The following is a 14,828-nucleotide window of genomic DNA, read 5'->3' on the forward strand; positions in this document are numbered from 1 at the left end:
AGCCAAACCCTAGCTTTGTTTCAGTGATCTTCTCCAGGCCACTGCCCTCTAGCTGTCTCTGGTATCAACCTTGTTTTATTTAATATAGGGGTATTGCTGGCTAAGGTCCAGGTTCTGATACATTTACAGAATCTGGCCCGAGAGAATAGCAAAAGCTCTGATAGTGTGTAAAGGTGAGGGCCTTCAGGTGTTCCCCCACCTTAATTTCTCCAAGTAGAGCAGCAGGAGATTCAGTCCAGGGCAAGGAGAAGCTGACACACATTAATCAGACACAATGGTCGCATCTAGTAAACAGTTCGTCAGGCCCTGGATTTAGGTTCTCCAAACTTACAATCCTCACCCAATTCTCCGAGTCAGGTTAGGCTTGTCTCCTAGTATCTGAGAGAGCAACTGCCACCAACTACAGTCTGTCTGGCTTCTCCTCTCTCCCTCCTGCTCTTCTTCTTGTTCTTCTTTATATAATTGAACCCCTCAGGGAAGAGCCTCCGTGATGATCTCCAGGTTGTAGATTCCAAGCTGTCCCTTAAAGAGATGCTGTCCTTTTCCCCATACACCCTTTCCTGTAGTGCAGTAGGTGGAATTCTGTTGACCATCTTTAGGAGTATAAGAGACTTTGTCATGAACAATGTGTAAGATCAAATACACCACAAGTATTTTGGCATAAAATACATACTGAATATATTATGTGATTGCTTGTCGATAGCTGAATATGCACATTTCTAAATAAAAGAAGTAACATTGCTTAGAGTAGAATTTTAAATACATCTTGGCAAACTATTGATGCAATTTTCAAATTCTTTTTTTCAAACTATTTGCAAAGCTATGGTTATATGCAAATGTGAGCAAAGTAATTGCAAAGTGTTCTAGTTGTGCTGAAGAAGTTGCTGTATCCCCCGTTTAAAACATGGCAGAAAATTAAGCTGGATAGTAGCATTGCCATTAAAGAGGAAGGAATATATATCCTAACATTATCCCTCACCTCATCCTATAGTATATGTATACTGGAATGCCCTGAAAATTGAAATGTAGTTAGCAGCACATTGCCTATATAATAGAGTTCCATTTATTCCTGATGTTGAAGAAAACATAGATTTTACAGGGTAGAAAGAGAAGAGACAGGTTTAGTTGTGTTCAGTTCAGTATTCAGTGCTGATATTTAAATATTTTTTCTCCCCCCTTGCCAGCTGCAATATAAAGCTGAGTATGTTAATCACAGAGGTCACTATGTTGGTGTTCCCAGTATGAGAGATGATCCCAAGCTGGTGTGGTTTGAGCATGCAGGCAAGATCCAGAATGACAGATTGTACAAATCAGCTTATCACAAATCAAAGTCCAATATTAACATTCCTGCGGATATGATATCAGTCTTGGCGGCCAAGGAATGCCAGACATTGGTCAGTGATATTGATTATCGGCAATACCTACACGAATGGACGTGTCACCCTGACCAGAATGATTGCATCCAGGCAAGGAAGGCCTATGATCTACAGAGTGATGTAAGTGATTTCCCTTATTTATATTACATGATTTTGATTCTTTGCGAGTTTATGTACATGGCCTGTACCACGTAAGCTTAAAAAAACGAAAGATTTCTCTTTAGTTTAATTCATGCATTTGTCTATATAATATGTATATTTCTTTGCATTTGTTTTCATGTTTTCAGAATATCTATAAATCTGATCTGGAATGGATCCGGGGTTGTGGGTGGATGCCTTTGGATTCAGTGGAACATAGGAAAGTTAAGAAAGCCCAAGAGTTAATAGATAAGGTCAGTGAAAGTTTTCACAAATACAGATTTCCCTCCTATTTCCAGTGCATGGTATTTAAGAAGATTTTGTCATCTCTTTTTGCAGAGAGCCTATACGAAAGAAGCCCTGGATAACTATTCCCATTTCACAAGTGTGGTTGATACTCCAGACATTGTTTTGGCAAAGATCAACTCTGTCAATCAGAGTGATGTAAGCATTTTTTTTTTGGAAACTGTAATAATGTATTAGCAAAATTATTAGATGGTTTGATTATTACTGCTAGGATGGGGTTTATAGTTAATATATGAATGCTGCAGTTTTGTTTGGTAAAAGTGTTAAATAAGTGAGCAACACAATATTACTGTATCATTACATTTTGCATTTTTAAAGAAAATTTAAGATCTCCAATAATCATAGTCTCTATACATTTTGCTTAAATTATTAAAAAAAAATTAGTCCTGTTCTGGGTGAAGCCAGTATAGTACACTGGCTTAATTTATAGAACACCTACTAAAATATTTCTGCAGATCAAGAGTTTTCATATCGTTAGAGTAATGTATGAAATTTTTGATGAACCATTATGATGATACTTGCCTAGGTCCCAGAATGACTGATATGCACTAGATAACATAATTCAGATAAGGTAGTGCAAATGGGTGTAAATGCCTGTTTCTCATAAGCGGACCAATCAACAAATTCATTTCCTGTAAGTCATTAACACAGTCTTTGTTTTCTTCTTTAGCTGAAATACAAAGAAACATTTAACCTTGATAGAGGCCATTTCATTGGTTCTGATGACACTCCAGCATTGAACCACACCAGAGAGATGTCTAAGCTCTATAGTGATGTAAGATTTGGTAAACGGCATGTCTAATTGACTAAACTTATATTATATATTAATGTTAACTGTAATTTCCCAGTGGATAGCACACTGGACTAGGACTAAGGAGACCTGAGTTCCGTTACAGGCTCTCCTACTGGCCTTCTGAGTTATCTTGTGCGAGTAACTTCCCTTCTGTGTCCCATCTATAAAGTAGGGATAATGGTACTTACCTTCCTTTGTAGAGTGCTTTGAGATCTACTGATGAAAAGTGTTCTACACTGGCTATATGTATTATTATTCTAAATATTTTGCATGTCGAAAAATGTTTTAGATTTTGTGAAATATCTGGATATATTACTGATTAAACTTAGTTTTATTTACTGCTTAAAGGCCAAATTGTGAACCCTTTATTCACATAGTTGAGCAGTTACCCATGTGAGTAGTCCCATTAACTTTAATGGGTGAGTAGCTATACCTGCTGGGGTCAGTAACTGCTCATTGATATGAGTAAAGCCCTAAATTATATTTATAGTATTTAAGATATGTTAAACATCTGTCTGGAAAACACTTGCCACGTAGTGAGGCTATCATAAATAAATACTAATAATAGGACTTGGCAGGTTTGCATGTTTGTGAGGCATACGTCTGGATATAAATCTTTTCCAGTTCCAGGTAGTGCTTTAATACCAGGCTTCCTATTTAAATTATGAAAGGGGGATATCAATATTAGAGGCCAGAGCCCCAAATGAGGAAAGCAGTGTTATTCAAGTATGAAAACAAAATTAAGCTTGTGCTCAAGTGCTTTGTTGTATTGGGACTGAGATTCTGATCCATTATTCACACTGAAAAACACCTTTCTTGGTGAGTGATCCCTCTGACTTCAGTGGGGCTGTTTTTGGAGTAAGGTACTACTCAGTAAGAAGGGAAGAAGCTGATGCTACATATTTTGCCAGTGTGGTATGTTTACTGAAAAATATGCTGTACGTTTAATCAAAACTTACATATGTTTTCTTTGACTAGAAACGATATAAGCATTCATGGGAAACTGGTAAGGCCATAGGCTATACTTTGCCTCCAGAGTACATCCCTATCGTTGGAGCTAAGCATGCTGATTATATTAACAGTGAGGTTAGTATGAATCTTCTTTTAATTATATCCCACACATCTTTTTTTTGTATGGGCATTGCTTATTTTAATGATCTCAACAATTTCCATGTGAATGTTTTGCAGCTTAAATACAAAGAGTTCTATGAGAAGCAGAAGGGCCATTACCTGGCTGGGAAGCATATCTCCGAATTCCCCAGTGTTGTTCATTCTCTAGCTTTCCAAAAACTAAGGAGTGCGGTGAGGGTTTTTTCTCTTTTCCATATTTAGTGTGTGCCTAACTCTGATCCTACAACCCTCCCATGAGGGATTTGCACATAAAAGGCATTTAAGATTTAACATTTAGCTAATACTACTGTATTGATGAAATCAAAACATTATTTTATATTGGCATATCTTTTTCTGAGCCATAGGTGTTTAGCTGGGGATAAACAATTATATATGAAACTAGGAAACTAAAAGGAGAGGTAATGAAAGATTAGATACATTAGAATAGAAAAAACATAAGCTTTTACTGTTTCCCATCTACTCCTAGGAGAATGCGCAGAGTTAAAGTCCCGCTCAGATTTCTTTGCTTCCCTGCAGAAAATGAGTTTCTGACAGCAAAGCAAAGGGAAGCTGCAAAAGAAGTCACACATCACTTCCTAGAAGCGAATGTACAATGTTTTAGGCACCCAGAGCAGCTGGCGGAGAGGTAAATCACCACGGGGCTGGGGACACCCCAGCCAGTGGCTCCTACCCTGAGCCAGGATCAGCTGGTAGTCCCGGCTGGGCTGGAGGCAGAAGAGGATGGGACTTCCTCTTACCCTGCAAGGAGTGGCTGGGGCTGTGTCGGACCCATCCCCAGAAAACAGTGCTCTTACTCACAAGAAATGTTGTTTTCCAGCTTCGTAGATTAAAAGTGGTAGCTGGAGTTTAGGACTGCTTTTACAGTAACTCATTACTTAGTCGTCCCAGTTAACGTTGTTTCATTGTTACGTTGCTGAACAATGGGTAGGGTTCTGTGGCCTGCTTTGTGCAGGAGGTCAGACTAGATGATCACATTGGTCCCTTCTGACCTTAAAGTCTATGAGTCTATGAGTCCAATTAGGGAACATGCTCGTTTAAAGTTGCTCAAAGCTCCCTTATAACATTGTTTGGCAGCTGCCTGCTTTGTTCACTGCATGCAGGAAGAGCAGCCTGTTTGAGCTAGCTGGTGGGAGCTGGGAACCCGGGCCAGCTCCAGGCACCAGCGAAGAAAGCAGGTGCTTGGGGCGGCCAATGGAAAGGGGTGGCACATCTGGGTCTTCTGCAGCAATTCGGCAGCAGGTCCCTCAGTCCCTCTCTTCCTCTTTGAGCTGCCGCCGAAGTGCCGCCAAAGAGAAAGAGAGAGAGCGAAGGACTTGCTGCCGAAGAATGGAGCGGCATGACTGAACTGCCGCCAAAAAGCTGCTGATCGTCTTCTCCCCCACACACACCGGTTCACTGCTTCAGGCAGCAGAAAAGCTGGAACTGGCCCTGCTTGGAACCAGGGTGAACCAGCAGCCCCCCATCAGCTCTCCACTCCTGTAAGTTCCCTGTGCTAGCAATTGCCTGGCAGTTCAGCTGTCCCTGCCCCATTGCCGTGTGCTGCTCCTGCCCTCTGCCTTGGAGTTGCTCCTGGGAACTTTCTGCTTGCTGTGCAGAGGAGATGGGGAGAAGGAGGGCCTAATGTCAGGGTGTCCTCTTCCCCCACTCCTGTACCTTATCTCCACAGAGAAGGGAAGGGGGACATGATAAAGCCTAGGACAGAGGGAGCTTGCTGGTAGCACTTGCTATCTCAACTTGCTGATCTACTTTAAAAGGCAATGTACTTAAGAGTAGGGTCAGCATACTGAAAGAGGCAATGCATGTGTCTCTCTCACACATGGTGTATGTCCCTGTCTCCCCTCTCTCTATTCGTGCTGCCTTGTAGAGCATGAGGCTAGATTAACAACAGCATGTTAATCCTTGAGGGCTCAGCCAAGTGCTAGTTCCTCATTTAGCAGTAAGGCATTCCCTGGGAAATTCCTCCCTCTTCCACCCTCTGACTTCACCACCTCAACCAAGCTTCACAATCACCCTTGTTGTGTACAGTATTAAAGTGTTTGTTTAAAACTTATGCTGTGTGTGTATCTATGTATATGTATACACACACACACACACACATATTATATATAGAGAGAGAGGGAGTCTTTTGTCTGGCGAAAAAAAATTCCCTGGAACCTAACCCCCCGCCCTTTACATTAATTCCTATGGGGAAATTGGATTCGCTTAACATCGTTCCACTTAAAGTTGCGTTTTTCAGGAACATAGCTACAACATTAAATGAGGAGTTACTGTACCTCAAAGTCTCATGCATTTTTTAACCAGCTGTGTGAATCTAACAGGACAAGGGCCACTCCTTCTCTTATAGCACTCCAGTAGAATTAATTTTAAACATTTTAATTTAATAAATATTTCTTCAGCATTATAGGCTCAGTCCTGATCCCACTGCAGTCAATGGGAGTTTGTAATTGAGTTGAAAAGGTGCTGGATTAGACCCTGTGATATAGCTCTGTTTCTAGTCAGAACTGTGCCTGAAAAATACACATTTTTACTCTCTCCCCTGTCCCCCATACTTCCTTTCCAGTTGGCCTACAGAAAGAATTATGAGGACACCAAGGCAAACGTCCATATTCCAAGTGACATGTTGAATCACCTGTTGGCTAAAAAGTGTCAATATATCCTCAGTGATCTTGAGTACCGAACCTACCTCCACCAGTGGAATTGTTCACCTGAAGAAAATGATGTTGTTCTGGCCAAGAAAGCCCAGGAGATTTTGAGTGATGTATGTACCCTGTTTAGTCATTCCAAGTTCGGGTAGCTTCATAGCCTTCTGGCTAAATTACCTTTAAAAAAAAAAGTAGTTATATTTGTGAAATTAATAATTGCTTCCAAATTGCTTAATAACATCATTTAATTGAATCAGCCATAATGTTCAGGGGGGCTTTAAACAATTTCTCAAAGGATTTTTCTGAGCTTGTTATTTATTATTTGGTTTGAAAATTGGAAAAAAGGTTAAAATTTACAGGCCTAATCCAAGTCCACTGGAGTCCACATTTGTTTTTTTTTCCTATTGCCTTCAGTGAGCTTTGGGTAAGGTCGTACAGAGACATACAAATCTGACTTGCCCAAGCATGCCAGTAGCTTCTAACGACTAGGGTTGGTGTAGGAGGCATGTTGGGATTACAAGATGTGGTCAAAGCACTGCAGCACTGCAGTGATCCTCAGGCATTATAACGCTCCCTTTGGAATGCTCTCACTTACAACGGGGCCAAAACAGCTCCCAGAAGCTCCTGGAATAAAAGAGTGCAAAAGTGGTTTACCTGTGCCCTGCCACCTTTTGGTGCTGCACCAAAGACAGAGATCAAAGTCTAGTACACTGGTACAACTGACCAAACAGGTTGGAATGCACTGGCTTAGCTGACCATACAATTGTACTATTAAATCAATATAAAATGGTCCTTTTTACCCAAGAAGGTCTGATTACATCTGAATAATCTGACTCTACATGCTGTGGGTTGCCACTTTGTTCTGCTTTTACTTCTCATATAAATTCCTGGAGAAAAAGCTGAAAATAACAAAGACGAGCTGTGATATTTGAACACTTTTCTTCATTCTCAGCTATAAACTTTCAAAACTGATTTTGATCAGTGAATAAGACTGCGTCACAGCCTTGAGTAGCACTCTGCCTTGCTATGTAGGAGACATTGAGTTGGTATAGGGAAGATGCAATTACCACCTTTCAGGTAGGATGCACATTTTCTGGGAACTGATTCAGTTTTTCTTCTTTACAGGTTGTGTATAAAGATGACTTAAATTGGCTGAAAGGACTTGGATGCTATGTCTGGGACACCCCACAAATCCTGCATGCTAAGAAATCATATGATCTCCAAAGCCAAGTAAGCAAATCTTCCTCAAATAAGAAGAGATAGTGGGCCACATTTTTATTTCATTTACATTACTTGGGGTTTAGACCACCATAGCTGAGAGCAGGGCTTGATGCTGTACAATATGCTTTAGATCAGCCAAATTAAAAAAATGCAATGTAGTCTTCCAGGCTTATCTGATAGAGACATCATTATTTCCTCTTGTTATTGAGAAAAGCAGAGAACCAAAGGGAACTGGAAAGTATAGCAGTTTAACAGAGTTTGAACAAGCAAGTTTATTTTAGTCTGAAGATTACGAGATTGGTCTGCTTAGATGTGGACTTTCCACTGCTGAAATTTCTTCATGTGGAGTGGTCAGCTCCCAAGACTTCTTGCTGTTAACATTTTTGAATAAATATTATAATATACAGTATAGAGGCCTTTTTTAACAAAGGGAATAGATGGCTGATGGACCTGGAAAACATGATGAAGTTGATAGGGAAGCAGGTCTAGTTATTCTTAGGACACTTTTTGTCTGTGTTTTCTTAGCTGAAATACACAGCTGCAGGAAAAGAGAATTTGCAGAACTACAGTGCTGTTACCGATACACCGCTTTATGTTACTGCGGTCCAGAGCGGCATCCATGCTAGTGAGGTGAGTCATTCCCCTTTTTCCATCCAGAAACTTTCCCTCATTCCCACAGATAGTTAAAACACAGTGAATTAATCACTGTATCTTTCTTAAAGGTGAAATATAAAGAAAATTATCACAAAATTAAGGACAAATATACAACTGTGGTGGAAACAGTGGATCACGAAAGAACCCAAAATCTGAAACATCTTTTTAGCAATGTGAGTGGTTTAAACGGGTTTGTTTCTTTCAAGGAGCTGGATTTGATTTTGTTTTTTCAAACTCCTTAGTTCCATATGCTAGGCAAAATACAGTGTATTGATAAGCTGATTCCATGCATCAAAGCACAATTGGGGACCAATTCTTGCAGGAGACTGGGCCCCAGTGGATGAACAGCTGGCTTTTGTCACTTATGGAGTGAGCTTTTGTGCCTGGTGGGTGATTATTCTGAACCAACCTTCAGTCTATTGGGCTTGAGTAAGAGTTCAGAGGTCTGCAGGGGTTTAAGTTAAGATACAAATTATTTTGTTTGTCTTCCTATACTGTGTGTTACGTAAGAGTTTTGAAAAGCATATTCAGAGATCTTTGTATTCCCACTCAGAACCTGTACAAGGAAGCCTGGGATAAAGTGAAAGCCACTGGTTACAAAATGTCCTCTGATTCCGTCTCTCTGTCTCGTGCCAAAGAACTGAAGCATAATGCTAGTATTGTAAGTGAACATAATGTTTTAAGCTTCTCTATCTTTGCAGCTCATTAATGCTAGCAATAAAGCCCTTTTCTGCTTTGCATTTACATAGTAGAGCTGTACAAAAATTTTAAATTACTATTTATTTTTATTTCAAATGTGTGTCTATGAATAGGTATGCAGTGATTCATGAAGGTAATTCCTTCTTCCCTGGTAGCCTATTATCTATTGACCACAACTTGGTTCTTGCTCGAAACAAGAGCCTGCTCAAACTTTCTACCAAATACTTCAATAAAAGATTGTCTTCTTATATCCCTAGCCAAAGTTTGCTTTCAGCAACTTCTTTGCTTTTTATACTTCCAATTTTTAGATATAAGACAATAGGATTTAAACCTCTGGCTAGATTTGAATTTGAGATACTGTTACATGTGGTAGATTTAACCATACAGGTTCAACTAAAGACATATTTCTATGATTCATCTTTTGATGAGCAAAATTAATGATATGCAGTACTGTTGGAAAACTCTTCCTGACGATCACTATACAAGAAATGTGCTAGATGGTCCTCAGTCAGCAATCTATGCAACAAAGTACTTAAACATGTGCTTGAAGTTACACATGTGCTTAAGTGCTTTGCTGAATATGGATGGATTCATGCACATGCTTTGCTGAACTGAGACCCATAAAAGATAGTTCCCTTCCTGAACATTTTTATATTGACCTCTGGAAATATAGAACTGGAGTTATTTTCCTATAATAAATTAATAAATTCGTTTATTCCTGCTATTTTACAAAATTTATCTGGAAGCTATAATTATCTATATGGCATCATAGATACACTTAACAAGACAGAAGACAAGATCTTGCCCTGAACTGCTTTCAGTCTCCACTGACCTCAAAGGAGTTGTGCCCAGTTCAGTCACCAGTGAATTTGGCTCTAAAAATGTAGTTGTGTTACTGGAGGATATCATTTTATCTCCTTGTCTCTGCTTAGGTCAAGTATCGGGAGGAATATGATAAGTTTAAAGCACTTTACACTCTACCCAGAAGTGTTGAAGATGATCCCAACACAGCAAGATGCCTTAGAGTTGGCAAGTTTAACATTGATGTAAGTATCTTTTTTAAAATTTAAGTTCTCCTGATAGTCAAAGCATCCACATACATTAATCAAGATTTCATATTTAAATATGTTTGGCAACTATTGATATTTACTAAACTTTCTCCAATATGTATAGAAATATGTTTGTGTTTGTTTTGCTACATTTTCTTTTGTGGCTAAGCCTTTGGTAGTGTATCTGTAGAACAAAGTCTACCCTACAAAAACTACCATGTTAAGGAACCTACTTATAACATGAAAATGTTTGTTCTAACTTCTATTGCATAAGAAAATCAACAATTTAAAATGATGTCAGACTCTTTTTTCTCCCATTATTAACATAATATTTTAATTTCACAGCGCCTGTACAAAGAAGTCTACGAAAAGAACAAGACCAAAATCCACATTCTTCCAGACATGGTAGACATTGTAGCTGCTAGGGCCACACAGAAAAAAGTCAGTGAAATTGATTATCGCCTCCATCTCCATGAGTGGACCTGCCTACCAGACCTTCAGATCAACGCTCATGTTCGAAAAGTCACTGACCAGCTCAGTGAAGTAAGCCTACAAATTATATTATGTCACTGTTCAACTTTCAAAGAGATTTCTATTGTTAGATTCTGTCTGTAACAGGTGAAAATGTGTTGCAGAAAAAATGTTGGAACATCCCGAGATTACAATATTTGTGCATTGTTTTATGTCCGCACATAACAGCTGTCCAAAACTATTTACAAACATTGCTTATACCACAGGTGTTTAGCTTAGATCAAACTGAACAGGCACAGTCTGGTTTCTTCCCGGTATGAACATTAGACCACAGCACTGCAAGTCTAGTGATCAGACAGTTCTCCAAAGTCTTTCCCATGTTGTGTTTATAAATTACCCAAAGTAATTAATCAATAGTGCAAGGTACTCTGGAAATTTTGATGCCCTGGGTGGGTTGACCCATGTGGTAAAAGGTTCTCCAGGATTGATCCAATATGGGGGCAAGCCAGAGGAAGGGCCATAGCTTCTGTGTTTCTGCAAATCCAGTGGCCCCAGTAGAACATGCAAGGCAGTAGCTGCTGTTCTATCAGCTATTTGGGTGCAGTCAGTTACTCTATCTATATGCAGGTAAAGTGAATTTCATCCACAGAATAGATATGCATACCAAAAAAGTTCAGAATTGCAACCTTTTTTCAGTACTTCTTTCTCTTTATTACGTCTTTCATACCAATAAGTATAGCTGCTGGTAACAGGGACTGTGAGAATTCCTTGCATTAGCACAGGTTTATGATCTCTCTGAAGATTTGTATCTTCTGCTTAGTTTCAGAAAATACAAATTTTCACACAGTTGCTTAGATTTTTTTAAAGTATGTTTTGGTTGTATTTGCTTTGAAGAAAACACACTCAGATTTTGAAAAAAAATGCCCAGAATCTGAAAGAGAGAAAAATCATTAGTATTTGGCAAAATTCCCTGGATTTTGAAATGCCCGGTGTATAACTTATTTCAGCAGCAATACATCATTATGCAAAATACAGGTTAGTTGAAAACCTTCCTGTCAAACTACTTCTAATTGTATAAGCTCCCTCACCCTGCACCCTCAGTTCAGTTAAAAGCTAAAAGAACCAATGGTGCTTGTTGTATCAGGGTCCAGGCAAATTAGTTTCAGAATACTGGAAAAGATATTTACTATTGAAAGCTGCCATCTAGGGTTAATGTATAGCTAAGTGATGAAGCTATAGTGAAATTCTCAAACACTTCCTTGTTTTTTATAATACTCTAGATTGTGTACAAGGATGACCTTAACTGGCTGAAAGGCATTGGCTGCTTTGTTTGGGATACTCCTGAAATTCTGCATGCCAAACATGCATATGATCTTCGCAGTGATGTAAGTCTGAATTGTCTCTAGTTCGGTTCTGCTTTTCAGTTTCCTTCACGTCTAGTCTTACTCTTTAAAATACCATGCTGACGAAGCCTGGATGGGCATTTCATTTCCTCCTTGCATTGAAATGTTCAGATTGAGTTCTTTAAATTTTATTGATCTGCAGTAATTAGGTGTTGTCATATAGGCCCCTCCTCCCCCACAGGAAAGTACTTAAATATTTGTTTAAGAACATGCATATTCAGAAAAGTGCATAAGAATGGGCTTAAGTCTGACTGACGTTAGAGGGATATACATGCTGAGATGCTCTCCTGGAATGGGAATGCTTTACTGAATCAGGGCCACTGATTGGATGTGGGAGAGGGCACAGGACTGGAGCAGAGAGTTAGGGTATGGGCTCTGGGAGGGAATTTGGGTGTGGGAGGGGGCTCAGGGCAGGGCTGGGGTGCAGGAGGGGGTGAGGGGTGCAGGCTCTAGGTGGCACTTATCTCAGGGGGCTCCCCAGAAGCTGCGACAGGGCTGCTGTGCTGTGTATACTGTACAGCAGCACTGAATGAAAATTCATACATTCTAGAAGTAATGTCATTGATTTTGATGAGTCAATTTTTTTTGCAGGCAAAGTTTTCTTACCCATTATTAGTTGAGGATTAAGCAGTTGAAGTAGTTGTAGATAATGGTTTTGATTACAAAGAAGACATCTCCTCAGGAGCTTTTCTTTAGAATGTTGGGGGCTCATGGTTTTTTATGGTACATACAAATATTTAATGACAGAATAGTTACGTTATTGAAGTATTCTAATGATGTGTTATTGAAGTATTCTAATGTTCCCCAAGTGTAGTGCTATGACTGTTTTTATCTAGTCAGATGTCTCACCTGAGTGCTTTTTTCTTTTCTTTTTGCTTAAATATAATTGACTTTACTGAATTACTAATATTGTGCCTAAGCAAGTTGTTTAATTAAACAACCAGACTTGCAATAATCAAATTGTTTTCTTTCTCTCTGCAGATTAAGTACAAATCTAAGGCAGAGAAAATGAAGAATGACTACACCATGATCACTGACACCCCTTATTATGTCCAGAATGTCATTAGTGGCAAGAATCTGAGTGATGTAAGTCTTTATACCACATTTCATCCCTGAATGATATGTATCATGTCTCAATAATTCCAATAATGTAACATTTAATGACATATTGGAATCACTTCATGCTAGTCCAGTACCATCCTTTGCTATACCATCAATAGAATATTAGGCAACAGCTGCTTTCAGCAGCACGGCAAGCATGTTCTACACAACATGCCCTGAATGTGAAGCTTTTTCCCTCTACATATTTCAAAAGATGGTCCTGATAAGCCAGCAAACACTAAATGACCCACAATAAGTTAGACCAGGAGTTCCTAAACTTCATTGTACTGTGCTTCTCCTCTGACAACAAATACTACTACATGACCCCAGGAGGGAGCCTATAACCTGAAGCCCTCGGGTGGTGGGGCTTGGCAACCCCATTAAAGCAGGATCGTGACCCACTTTGGGGTCCTGACCCACAGTTTGAGAATCACTGAGACAAACACATATCACGAAATGGTATCAATAAGCTAACTGTTTTTTTCTTATTTCCTAGGCTGTCTATCGCCATGCATATGTGCATAATATTAGAGGCACTATGACCCCCACCGATAAAACAGTGGACTTGGTGCGGGCAAAGCATGCTCATAAGATACAGAGTGAAGTAAGTAGCAAGTTTTCATTTCTAAGAGGATACTAAAGAATAATGGCCAACTTCTGCTCTTGGGTGTCACATACGCTTGTTCAACAATGTTGGGAGTGTATATTTCCAGTTTACAAAACTCCGGGGAATTCTCCCCATTAGAACTGGTTATGTTCTCTGTGATTGTTCTCGGTGAAGATGCCAGCTCAGAATGCAAACCTTTCAGAGCCAGCAATCCAATCTGTCAGGACGTCATTCTCCTTGCTGCATTCCAAGACTGGAGATCCAGAATACAGTCTGTTCTAAACCATCTGGCTTTTTGAAAGCCATCTATCCAAGACCCAGCCAGCATTTCTTCATTGCATTCTAGGTTTAGCGACAGAGTTCATTTTCTCCAAGCCTCTTCCTTGTACCCCAAACCCAGCTTGTGTGATGATTTCAGCTTTTCCTCTGGCCCATCATGGCTAGTCTTTATTGCTCTGAAATTAAACTAAAAAATCTTCGTGAACAAAGATACCTGATGTAGCTTATTATCTGCGTGCCTAAGATGATATCAGTGGAGTTAAAAAGGGAAGGATTTGGTCCATTGCGAAAAAGATACTTGCTATGCAATACCAGCAAACTCCCTCACATATTTTATGTAATTGTAACTTTTTTACTTTTCCTGCAGAATCTGTACCGGGGGGCTGGCTTGCATGCCCTCCCCACTGGATACAAACTCCCACCAGATACTCCAGGATTTAAGCTTGCTAAACATGTCCAATACATAGGCAGCGATGTAAGTAATATACTAAGTTGGTGATCTCTAGGCAACCTATGGGAATGTACAATATTGCTATAAGGAAGTTGCTATTCAGCTATGCAGCTGATTATGTTTGCCCTGAATATCTGTAAAAGCTGATGAACTGTACAAAGACCTGAATATTTTCCTATCATGACATAAATTTCCCTCTGATATTTATTCCTTATCAAATGCATGAGAAGTGAAACAAAAACACTAATCTCAATAGCAATCGCCCCCCAAAGGTTAGTTTCTACTACATCATTTTGAACCATAGAATCCAAATGTGTCATGAAATCTCTCAAAGTTAGCATGATACGTATCTATTAAAGATGTGTGGCTTATTTTCCATAGTTCAGGATTCATAAGGGTCACATTTTGGGCTTGATTTAATCCTGTGTCAGTGGAGCCACCTTGCCCCAGGCAAAATTAACCCTTGAGGAAGGGCAGGATAATCAGGATAATCTAGTAGGAGAGCAA

At 39.5% G+C, this 14,828-nt stretch overlaps 1 protein-coding gene across 26 annotated transcripts in view; it reads left to right on the forward strand.

Annotated features, from left to right (window-relative positions):
• The window catches only part of NEB (nebulin), a 194,936-nt gene that overhangs the window by 125,944 nt on the left and 54,164 nt on the right, over positions 1 to 14,828 (forward strand). For all 26 annotated transcript variants that reach the window (XM_030579866.1, XM_030579881.1, XM_030579874.1 and 23 more), the window contains 17 exons: positions 1,185 to 1,496; positions 1,664 to 1,768; positions 1,854 to 1,958; positions 2,491 to 2,595; positions 3,592 to 3,699; positions 3,802 to 3,915; positions 6,305 to 6,502; positions 7,512 to 7,616; positions 8,133 to 8,237; positions 8,330 to 8,434; positions 8,815 to 8,922; positions 9,893 to 10,006; positions 10,355 to 10,552; positions 11,761 to 11,865; positions 12,865 to 12,969; positions 13,481 to 13,588; positions 14,238 to 14,345. In XM_030579866.1, coding sequence (XP_030435726.1) covers positions 1,185 to 1,496; positions 1,664 to 1,768; positions 1,854 to 1,958; positions 2,491 to 2,595; positions 3,592 to 3,699; positions 3,802 to 3,915; positions 6,305 to 6,502; positions 7,512 to 7,616; positions 8,133 to 8,237; positions 8,330 to 8,434; positions 8,815 to 8,922; positions 9,893 to 10,006; positions 10,355 to 10,552; positions 11,761 to 11,865; positions 12,865 to 12,969; positions 13,481 to 13,588; positions 14,238 to 14,345 — 2,208 coding nt within the window. The remainder of the gene's footprint in view (positions 1 to 1,184; positions 1,497 to 1,663; positions 1,769 to 1,853; positions 1,959 to 2,490; positions 2,596 to 3,591; positions 3,700 to 3,801; positions 3,916 to 6,304; positions 6,503 to 7,511; positions 7,617 to 8,132; positions 8,238 to 8,329; positions 8,435 to 8,814; positions 8,923 to 9,892; positions 10,007 to 10,354; positions 10,553 to 11,760; positions 11,866 to 12,864; positions 12,970 to 13,480; positions 13,589 to 14,237; positions 14,346 to 14,828) is intronic.

The sequence above is a fragment of the Gopherus evgoodei genome, chromosome 11 (genome assembly GCF_007399415.2).
Source record: "Gopherus evgoodei ecotype Sinaloan lineage chromosome 11, rGopEvg1_v1.p, whole genome shotgun sequence".
In the NCBI taxonomy this organism is placed as follows: Eukaryota; Metazoa; Chordata; order Testudines; family Testudinidae; genus Gopherus; species Gopherus evgoodei.